This window comes from Hemibagrus wyckioides, linkage group LG20 (genome assembly GCF_019097595.1).
Source record: "Hemibagrus wyckioides isolate EC202008001 linkage group LG20, SWU_Hwy_1.0, whole genome shotgun sequence".
Lineage (NCBI taxonomy): Eukaryota > Metazoa > Chordata > Actinopteri > Siluriformes > Bagridae > Hemibagrus > Hemibagrus wyckioides.
The window spans coordinates 9694403-9706433 of NC_080729.1; the positions used below are offsets into that span (position 1 = coordinate 9694403).

The 12031-nt window shown below is 38.8% G+C and overlaps 1 protein-coding gene across 2 annotated transcripts in view; it reads left to right on the plus strand.

Moving 5' to 3' along the window:
* The first annotated feature begins 9383 nt into the window (after positions 1–9383).
* LOC131370823 (cytochrome P450 7B1) overlaps positions 9384–12031 on the plus strand; it is an 8633-nt gene continuing 5985 nt past the window's right edge. Inside the window, exons 1-2 of one of the 2 annotated variants that reach the window (XM_058418334.1) lie at positions 9384–9847; positions 10592–10728. In XM_058418334.1, coding sequence (XP_058274317.1) covers positions 9771–9847; positions 10592–10728 — 214 coding nt within the window. In that variant the 5' untranslated portion in view covers positions 9384–9770. Of the gene's footprint in view, positions 9848–10060; positions 10488–10591; positions 10729–12031 lie in introns of those variants that run through there. The other variant, XM_058418336.1, reaches the window with a different exon arrangement.

Genomic DNA, 12031 nt, shown 5'->3' on the forward strand with positions numbered 1-12031 from the left:
AGGTGGTACATGTCAAAGTAAAATCCACATGGATGGCAGGACCCAAGGTTTCCCAGCAGAACATTGTCCAAAGCATGACAATGCCTCCACCGGTTTGCCTTCTTCCCATAGTGCATCCTGGTGCCATGTGTTCCCCAGGTAAGCGACGCACACACTCCTGGCCATCCACGTCATGTAAAAGAAAACGTTATTCACCAGACCAGGCCACCTTCTTCCATGGTCCAGTTCTGATGCTCACGTGCCCATTTTTGGCACTTTCAGCAGTGCACAGGGGTCAGCATGGGCAGCCTGACTGGTCTGCAGCTTTGCAGCCCCATACGCAACAAACTGTGATGCACTGTGTATTCAGACACCTTTCTATCAGAACCAGCATTAACTTTTTTAGCAATTTGAGCAACATTAGCTCGTCTGTTGGATCGGCTCACACAGGCCAGACTTCACTCCTCACGTGCATCAATGAGCCTTGGCCACCCATGACCCTGTCACTGGTTCACCACTGTTCCTTCCTTGGACCACTGTTCCTCTTGGACCCCCACAAAAGCTGCAGTTTTGGAGATGTTCTGATCCAGTCATCACAATTTGGCCCTTGTCAAACTTGCACAAATCTTTATGCCCATTTTTTCTTTCTAACACATCAAATGTTCACTTGCTGCCTAATAGATCCCACCCACTAACAGGTGAACAGGTGCCATGATGAGGAGATAATCAGTGATATGATGAACATATATATATATATATATATATATATATATATATGTTTCTGCTGACCTCTAGTAATGTCATAATAACTGGGAATTCTCATAGCCCTTTCTATCCAAGTGTCCCCACCTGGTCATTGTCAATTCAGCTGATTGTACTCCAGCCAAGAATTTATCTTCCTCTCCTGTAAGCCTGCCTTTCTTCCTGTCAGTTCTTATCATTCTGATCTTCTTGGACAAATGAAATAATGCTGGTCTAAGAAGCCTACTTTCCAGCAGTTTTGTTGTTGCATTGCCTGGCATCTCTTCAGCCATCTGCATCTTTTTGACATACTAAGCACATTTTTTCATGTTTTTTCAAAGTATCTTTTTTCTAAGATAGCTTGTTAATGTATTCAGTGGTAGAGACTTAAAGCAAATGCCAGAAATGTAAATGTAAGCTTAACTTTAAGAGAAAGTCAAAATAGTTGTCAGTCAAGACATCAATACCAGGTGAAAGACAAGCCAGGCTTTTTCACAGCATCAGATAGCTTGCTTTCTATAGATTTAACCACTAGAGGGTTTTGGATTGCACAAGTGTTTTTAAATTATGTTAGGTCTGCCAGGGCTTTTTCCATGGTCTGGCTGATTTTACTTCATAGCTGGGATTTTACACAGTTCCTCAACAATCTCAATGTCAATTAAAGTATTATTTCCATATCAATATACTTTCATATAATAAGCTTGAGTCTTATTATTTCATCCTCCATGCTGTCTGGGAACTGTGCTTCCTTTACTTTATCTGACCCAGGTGGTTCTCCCTGTTTCTCACTGAGCTGTGCTTCTTTACTGTGCCAGCCTGTGCCTCAGTCAGCAACCCAGCTTAGTAATTATTTTGTTTTACTGACTCCCCTTGCCACAACAGTGAGCATATTAAACTCAACTTTCAGCTCCAACACAATCATGTTTAATGCTGCTTGGTGAAGGAGCTCTTTGCAGCAGTGCTTTAATTTCTGAGTTGGTCCACTGTCTTACTGAGTCCCTCTGCCATTGTACTCAAGAGTATGTTCAATGTAATTTATATATTTATTTATTTTTAAATTGAAGCATTTGCTCTTATCTTCCCCTTGCACTGGACATTGCACACTGTGAGAGTTTAGAGACTGTAGCGTCTTTGTTTTCATGGAGACATGGCTCAGAGTTCCGGTTGCCGATATTCAGCTAGACGGGCTCACCTTGTTTTGTGCCGACAGAAATGCTGCTCTGTGCTGTAAGGCTCCCAGTGGTGGTGTGTGTGTTTACATCAACACGGAATGGTGCAGGGACTCTGTGTTTGTTTCTAATTACTGTTTATCACAAGTAAAGTTTGTAACCGTTAGATGCAGGCTATTTTATTTTCCCACAGGAATTCATCACTGTTTTCATGGTCAGATTGTACATTCCCCCAAGCGCTAATAATAAAGAGGCACTATGTGAACTCTATGGGTCTATTAGCGATCTGCTGAGTACTCACCTCAACGGACTGTTTATTATTGACAGAGAACATGCAAATCTCAAATGATTGGTTTATCTTCCATCAGGTTCCATTATCAATAATTCCATCAGCATTTGGAGGGGCAAGAGGGGCGAACACGCTGGATCTTGATCATCCCCGCACCGTGTGGAGCTCCAGTCCCCACCTCGACTACTCTGACCACATCTCTGTTATGGTAAATCCATCATACTCATCAGATGCTCTAAATCGGTTCTGAAGCAGGTGAAAACCTGGCCAGCAGGAGCCACCTCTGCTCTACAGGACTGTTTTGAATGCACTGACTGGCAGATCAACTTGGAGATTAGTGACCAGCTACATCAGCAAGGGCATCAATGACATGACCATCTTTAAAACTGTCACCACATGCTCCAACCAGAAGCTGTGGATGATTGCACAGGTGCATGTGCTGCTGAAGACTAGAGACTCTGCCTTTATTGCAGGGGACAAGACGGCCTTAAGAACAGCAAGAACCAAACTGTCCCGATTCATCAGAGAGGCAAAGTGTGTACACACTTTGAATCCCAGCCACTTTGAATCCCAGCCACTTCCGGGACAGTGGAGGAACCCGGTGAATGTGGCAGGGCATCCAGGTGATCATGAACAACAAGACATCTTCACCTGCCTGTGACAGTGACACTTTCCTCCCAGTTGTGCTGAATGACTTCTACACTCAGTTTGAGGTGCAGAACAACGTAGCAACAAGGAAGACCATCCCTCCTCCCAATGACCAGGTGCTCTGTCTAACCACGGCTGATGTGAGAACTCTACACAGAGTTAACCCACGGAAGTCTGCTGGACCAGACACCATTCCTGGCATATTGCTTAGGGAATGTGCAGAACAGCTAGCGGATGTGTTCAACATTTTCCTGAGCGGCTCCACTGTTCCTATGTGCTTCAAGACAACCACCATCATCCCCGTGCTGAAGAAGTCTACAGTATCCTGCCCCAATGACTATCACACTCACACCTATCGTGATGAAGTACTTCGAGAGGCTCATCCTGAGGCACATCAAGACCCAGCTACCACCCTCACTGGTCTCCCTACTGTTTGTGTACATCCAAAAGTTCAAGTACCTTAATTTGCATTTGGAATCTGTTGCTATGAACTCTCAGTGAAACAATCTTTCATTACATTAAAACAAAAAACAAACCCATCAGAGAAGGAAAGGAAATTCTCATTACTCTGAAGCACTGCATATTATGCCTTAAATATTATGTTCTTCTTCATTCAGTTGAGTTGTCCACTTAAAGTACAAGAGCATTGATGGGTCATTTTATGTCATCCTGTTTACTTTCTAACACCATTTTGAACAAGAAACATTTTGAACAAAGTTTCTGTTCAGTTGCACCCAGAGCAATACACCTTCTTCTACCTCTCCTGTTTCATTCTTATACTTAGATTAGACAAAAGCACTCCAGTCCCTGGCCAAGCACAACAATCCACAAACTGGAACAACTAGGCATCTTAGCATCACTTATTTGCCAAGTTCTTTATGAATATTTATAATTCAGAATAAACTTTGAGAGATCTCACCAGAGAAAGATAATCTCTCCTAACATATAAAAATAGCAAGCATGTTGCAAGTATTACAAGTGCAGATAATGTGGTGATGTCCTGAAGTGGAGGCAGAAGTGGATGTAAATGCATTGTACAGTTTTATTGAAGACTCTTAAAAACAGATTAAACACATGAAGCAAAAAGATCTAGAAATCAGCAAACAACAATTCCAGGGAAAATGCAAAAACCAAGAAGCAAGGCAAAAAACTAAACAAAACACAGATGGTTTGAGAGATGGAAAAGCTCTGCTCTGTAACTGTTGGCCTTTGTAAGAGAATGATCTGCCCATTGCTGTAGCCTTTACTACTTGAGGTACTAACAAATAGCCTGCATAAAAAAGTCCATTCCAGAAGTAAATTACTTTGATGGAAGACCATTCAGTGCTTTATAGGTCAGTGTGAGGTAGAGAAGTCACCATTTGCATCTACAAACTTATAGCAATCAGTCAAATAAGACCTGAGACAGGAGCGGGCTGTTCCCTTAACAGCAATATTTTCTAGCCTGTCAAGTAGAGTAGTATGATCAGTGGTGTCCAAAGCTGAACAAAGGTCAAGCAACACCAGCAAGGACACCTGATCATAGGCCAGTAGTAGGTCATTTACCACTTTAACTAGTGCTAAAGAGGACTAAATCCTGACTGATACATTTTATGAATGTTATGTTATTACAATGTAGATATGAGCATAACCAATGTGCTACAAACTTTTCTTTTTATTGAGAGAGAGCACTAGGTTTGAAATAAAATCTGTAAATTTACAGAAGAATTCAGAGTATGGCCCTGGGGTCTGTAAAATTCAATTAGTGGAATCAATTTGGTAGACTTCTGTTTTTTGTGGCTACATATGTTAAGTTAGTATATAGAACTTCAAACGTCTTGAATTTATGTCAAGGTTTTTGTGTAACATCAGATATATCATCATCATAAATAACTGAAACACCTCCTCCCCAGTCTGTTAGGTGAGGCTGATCTAGCTTCTAGCTTCATTTATTGCTACATACTCATCTATGTTGCTGTTAAATATAGTACATTAAACTCCCGATCAGTAATTGTTTCATTAACTTATTGTGCTTTAGATGAAACAGATCTAATATTTAACAAACCTAGCTTCAGATCAAACATTAGCTAGCTGTGCATTCACTATGATCTATCCATCCATCTATTTTCTATACCTGCTTTATTCCTAATTAGGGTCACAGGGATCTGCTGGAGCCTATCCCAGCACACATTCGGCAAAAGGCAGGGTTACAGCCTGGACAGGTCTCCAGTCCCACAGGGATCTGCTGAGCCTATCCCAGCCACTATGATCTAGTTTTATGTTAATCAGGTTAGTAAAACGAATATTTTGGATGTTCTTTAGCCTGCTTGTCTGCTCCCTGGCCTTGGCTCTGGATTTTCACCAATTAAATAGGCCTGTTCTTGGACTATGTGCTATGCTGCAAGAAATGAGACCAGTACCTTCCCAAGTGGAATGGACACCCGCCCTAACAGGCCAGCCTTGCCCTCAAAACTGCTTCAATTGTCTATAGAATCCACAATGTTTTTGGAGCACCACTGAAAAGCCAGTAGTTGAGTGACCATAACCTGCTATATCCTACATCGCCACACCACACTGGAATGGGGACAGAGCATATTACTTCATTGGGCATCACCTTTGCTAATTTACACACCTCTACATTGTTTCTCTTAATAACCTCTGACTGATGAAGGCAAGTATCATTAGCTCCCACACGGAAAACTAAATTTGAGTACCTATGCTTGTCTAAGACCTTAAGATTACCTGCCATTTCTCCACCCTGGCTCCTGATATATACCTAACTGGTCCTGCTGGAGCCCCTAGAGTCATAGCTAATGTCACATGCCATAAGATAAAGTCTCCTAAGTGAGTGAATTAGTGAATTGTCACCCATTCACCCCACCCCATTGCTAATGCCACCAAAGGCATTCAGACTTTCCCGCTACAGACAGTTCACTGCTCTGACTGTCACTAACCCTATGTAGTGTCTGAATACACACCTCTGCAATCTTCTCAGTCAGAGAGCTAACTGAAATACACTTATCACAAGTAAAATTACTGCTTATAATGGAGGAAGAATTACTGAATATCCTGCAGCTAACACACTGGACAAGCTAAATGTTTGCTATACTATAGCCCTGACTGAATATTAAGAAGTGAATTTCCTCTGCTCACTGTCTTTAGACAAAAGCATTCTGCAAAATGATTAACTGCAACAGTAAGAAAATAGAAAATTACTGATGAAAAAGGAAAATTAAATGGTATAATTTAAACAGTCAAGAAACTTGACTAATTTGAAAACAGGAACTAAATCACCCAGATTTTTAATAGATGTAAATGAATATGTAAATTATAAACAGTAGTATTTTAACAGTTAATTCTAGTTTAGTGTTACTAGACATAACAAAAATAATACATTTTTAAAGCTTTATTGTCAGTAGTGGTACAACATTATAAGATTGACTGTGAACATCACACTGTGAAAACATATACTGAAGCACCTACCTTTATGTCTGTAGGTAAGCCCAAAATCTCTTTGTCATCCATTACCATGAGAAAAACAAAATACAGTTACAAGAGAATGTGACAGATGCTTGTTCTAAGCTCAGATAAAACACAAAGCTGTAACTTTACTGTACTTTACTTAATTACTTTTTTCCAGTATCTGTACTTTACTAAAGTATAAAAATTCTTTAAGACTTTTTACTTACACTCCACTATATTCCTTATAAAAAAACACAGTTGTCCAATTACAGCACAGCAAACAAACTGAGGTACAGCACACTCATTATTTTTGACCTACATAACTTCATTAAATGCAGGGAGCACAATCATTACGGTAGCATTAAAATTGCAGTGGCACAGCATGAAATGTAGCTTACGATGGAAGAAAGCTCTGACCCTATCCCACTACCTGCAAACCCATGGCCTGACCTGCAGGGTTTGTTTTAATCTGTAGAACAGAAGAAAGAGTCTTCAGATTCAGGCGTCTACTTTGCAAGTCTCAGTAACATACAATTTCTTCTTACATGAATTCTCCATCCAATTTGAGAAATCAAGTAGAGGTGAGCATGTCCTGTGATAATCGATTTTCTATAATATAATCAAATGTTAGATTTAAACAACGAAGGATTTTATTGTTTATGTGAATAAATCTATCATTATGCTTTAGTTAGCTAAGTAAGCTAATGTAATCAGTAACTCTTGAGCAGTAGCCTAAATGTGTTCAACATGGTCATCACTGCATGGTAAAGTGTTTTATCGTGTTTTAATTTGTTATGTATAAAATAAACATACATCAATGAGATGACACCCAAAACAGGAATGATTTTACAGGTGTAGGCCATTGACATTTTTTCCCTACTCATCTTTTCTGACTGTTTTTCACTAGTTTTGCATATGGCTAGGGTCATTGTCACTACTGGTAGCATGAGGCAATACCTGGTACCTACAGAGGTTGCACAGGCAGTCCAAATCTTCCAGGATGGCACATCAATACGTGCCATTGCCAGAAGGTTTGCTGTGTCTCCCAGCACAGTCTCAAGAGCATGGAGCAGATACCAGGAGACAGGCAGTTATTCTAGGAGAGCTGGACAGGGCTGTAGAAGGTCCTTAACCCATCAGCAGGACTGGTATCTGCTCCTTTGTGCAAGGAGGAACAGCATGAGCACTGCCAGAGCCCTACAAAATGACCTGCAGCAGGCCACTGGTGTGAATGTCTCTGACCTAACAGTCAGAAACAGACTTCATGGGGGGTTCTGGGTTCCTCCTGGTGCACGACATTGCCTGGCCTAATGTGGCAAGAGTATGCAGCCAGTTCCTAGAGGATGAAGGAATTGATGCCATTTAATGGCCCCCACGCTCGCCTGACCTAAATCCAATAGAACACCTCTGGGACATTATGTTTCGGTCCATCCAACGGCGCCAGGTTGCATCTCAGACTGTCCAGGAGCTCAGTGATGCCCAGGTCCAGATCTGGGAGGAAATACCCCAGGACACCATCCGTCGTCTCATTGGGAGCATGCCCCAACGTTGTCAGGCATGCACACAAACACATGGGGGCCATACAAACTACTGAGTACCACTTTGAGTTGCTGCAATGAAATTTCAGCAAAATGGACTAGCCTGCTGCATTAATGTTTCACTTTGATTTTCAGGGTATCTTTGAATTTAGCCCTCTGTAGGTTGAGAATTCATTTTCATCAAATGATGTGGCATCCTTTCATTCCTAACACATTACCCAGTCCATATCAGTATAGATATCCAGCATGATATTTTTCCCCATTGAGATATGATATGTTTTCAAATTGTTCCTTTAATTTTTTTGAGCAGTGTAGTTACTTAACTTTAAACTTTATATATTTTTTTTCTCTCCATGTTTCTGCTTTGAGACAATATCCATTGTTAAAAGCTCTATACAAATAAATTGAATTGAAAATAGGAACATCCTTTCATCAACTCTAAAAGAAACCAGAAGGAAACCCAATTGCCACGACACCATCAACCAAGACCAAGGCTGCTTATCTGATTTATGTTTCTGATTGTGTACTCTCTGCAGTCCCTATCCAGTAGCATACACCCCTCTCTCCTTCAGAATCAGCATAGCTACCAGTCACACAATCTTTGTCAGAGTTGTCATGACTGAAATATTTATATAAAAAATGCCATCTTTTTAGTTGCGTACATTACATAGGCTAATCAGTATCGCACTGAATTGCCCTGTAGAAGTCATTTGAAGAAGTGGACATTTTTCGAAATTCGCAATCCTCTCAGAGACTGAATGCACCATCAGCTGACCTTTGTAGAGAGAGGGGAGGGTCTAAATCTGAATCAAAAGAAAACAGAGATGTCTTTATGTAAAATGACAATGGATGAACACACACACAGTCTTGGGCAAAGGTCACTGTAATAGATGTTAGCAATATACGGTTGAAAATTTCTTTTCATGCATAGGCGTAGATTTGGTTTGAGCCTTGGGAGGGGTTGAAATGTGAATGAGTATTCTTCCCCATATTATGTAATTCATTAAAAAAAATTATATATAAATATATATAAAATAAAAATAAATACATTCATCTGTCTGCCTAATCTATTTATCTAATGTTCACAAATTTTAGTATTTGTTATCTGATTTTTTGTGACAAACTTACAATTGATTTGAAACACCAATAAGTGTGTTTATTACTTCTACAGATGTTTCAGTTGATCATGGTGTAAAAAATATGAGGTATGAGTATGCATGAGAGTATATTTCTGGGTGGAGCAGGTTTGTGCATGTTAAAATGTTTTCTATTTTCTAGAAAAAAAATAATAATTAAAAAAAAAAAAGTTTAGAATAATATCCGTTTGCTTAGGCGTTGTGATATGTACTATAACCTCCCCTCATCCTCCAGGAAACCACACCCCTGTGTTATGTTGTACAGTATACATGAGAGTTTAATAGCGGGGAAGAAGGTATATGAAAAATGTTTTCTACTTTCTTCTTAGATTTTTGTTAGTTTGGAAAAACGGTGAACTAGACATTATTCGGTTTAGAACAATATCCATCTGTTTCACAGACCGTGTGATTTGTACGGTCACCCCCTCCGTTCCCCGGAAACCACGCCCCTGTGTTTATGTGTACAGTATACAAGAGACTATAATTCATGGGGCAGCAGGTTTATGCATGCTAAATATTTTCTGCCTTCTATTTACAATAATATTTACAAACCGATTGGGTGAACTAGACATTTTTCGGTTTAGATTAATATCCGTCTGTTGCCCAGACCGTGTGATTGTTACCCTAACCGTTAACATTCTGTACGCATGCGCCCTGATTTGGCAAGCGCTCTGGAATCAGACCAAGAAATTTAGAGTCGTGTTTTTCGTAAAATTCGTGTATTTTGTTCGTCCTTTGATCCGCCAGAAAGGAGGTCACTTACAAAATTCATCTGAATCTGCTCTCAAGTGTCGTGCCGATTTGTTAAAGCTACTGGAGCACTTTGGCTATGTTGGAGATTTTACTGACGGTACCTTTTGGTATAGCTTCACTTCTCTTACTTCTTTTGCTGTTCAGCAGGAGACGGTGAGATTGTGTTTATGCTGAGCATTATTATTATTATTATTATTATTATTATTATTATTATTATTATCAGCATCATCATCATTATTATTATTATTATTATTATTATTATTATTATTATTATTATTATTATTATTATTATTATTATTATTATTATCAGCATCATCATCATTATTATTATTATTATTATTGATCGTAAAGTTCATATTTAGTTTACTCTGATTTAAGTTGCAGGTTTTATCAGACTTTGGTAGTGTACCTCTGTATACGGATCATTATCAATATACAGGTGTCTTTATTGTCCTCAGTACAGTCACTCAATTTTTATGATTTATTTATTGAATTTGTAACTACTGCAAAAAACAATCAAAGGGTAGAAAATCACCAATGAGAAGAAATAATAATAATAATAATAATAATAATAATAATAATAATAATAATAATCCTACATTCTCTTAACCGGAAACACAGTATGAAACGATACAAACATAAGTTGAAACGAATTAGCCATTAATTAATCCAGGAGGTTGAGGGGGGTAACCTGAATAACAAATCAGGGAAAAGGGAGGGAGAAATGGGGGACAATCACTTAATTTTAATCAAAATATTGCTAAACAATTCACTTCACTCTCATTTTAAATAGGTAAGCATTAATGAATACACTGTGCAAATGCCTTAAGATGCATCTAACAAAGTGTGTAAAGTACATCCTAAAGTTCCCTGTCAATGGTGCATGTGTGTTTGAAGGAGAGAGGGAGAGCCTCCGCTGATAAAAGGATGGATTCCATTTCTGGGGAAAGCTCTGGAATTCAGGAAAGATTCCTATCAATTTTTACAACAGCTACAAAAGTGTCATGGAGATGTCTTCACTGTACTGATTGCAGGTACAACCCACTTTTTTTTGCCTTTGTCCAACCCACTGTTTATGACTTTATTTTTAATGTTTTGATTTCTGGAGTGATAACAGTCATTCGTTTTTGCCATTAATACAGTATAGATATTTATATGTACAAGTCTAACTACTTGTTTCTGTGCAACTAGAGTAGAATGGAAAGGTGTACTGTAGATGCTGAGGTAAGTCATGGACCAATAGACTGTCTGACCAGGGAGAACCACAATTGCCAATAAGTTGACATCGCATTAGATTTGGCAAAAAGATCCCATTGTGTAGCTTTTATCAGAAACCATAAGTCATTTAACTCAAATTCCTTTAATGTTGTAGAAAGTTTTTTTAAGAATCTGTGCTCACAGAATCCATCTGCTTACTGCTGCTCATTTCTGGTAGATTAGATTTGCCATGACTCAAGTCCTTGTCCACCACCACAAGTCTGAAGAAACAAGCAATTGAACTACAAGCAATCAATAAACTAGCCATCAAACATGTCATGGTTAATGTGAGTCTCAGTGATAATCAGTATAAATGAAAAGAAATCTTTTTTATGATGCAGAGAGCATTGTATTATTATGCTTACTCTATGCACGTTTGTTGTGCCTTTCTGCTTTAACAATTACTTTAATAGATTTTTTTAATAAAATAAAAAAGTAATATTTTGTTAATTCAAAATTAGAGTAAATATTAGGTATTTGCAGAGAAGGCAGATGTATAACAGACTTTATTGTATGTGTCAGGAGTAGAGACTTGTCTGGCCACTAGAGGCCCTCGTTGTGTATTTTAATTTTTTTTTTTTTTTTTTTATGTAGATTTAAAGACTTCTTTGGTTACTAGTCATTTATCAATTGTCATTATCCTCACCTGTGCACAGCTTCCTGCTAAGGTATTTCACTAGCTCTGTTTTCCTTCCTTCTCAGTATTGTCTCCAGCTGCTCTGGTAATCTCTGCTTTCTAGGTCTACCTTGTTAGGTTTCCTGATATAAGCCTGCTGTTCATTTTCTATAGTTTTGTGCTGCCTTTTGTTAAGCCTGCTTTTTTTATTCGTATGTTTTTCTTGAGCAGATTTTTGGGAAGCTGGTTTTCTGGCCTTTTGTACTGGTTTTGTTAAGACAGTTTTCTTTGACTATTTTCTTTTTGCACTTTGATGCCATTTTTAAAATGAATTTTCAACACCTATTTTAGAGCCTAGCTTGTGTTCTTTTGCCTTTATCTTTTGAAACATTTTCTCTGAGATACGGTATTCAACTTTCAACAGGGTATTTTTGTTTGTTTTTTTGGGACACACTCAGAAGCCA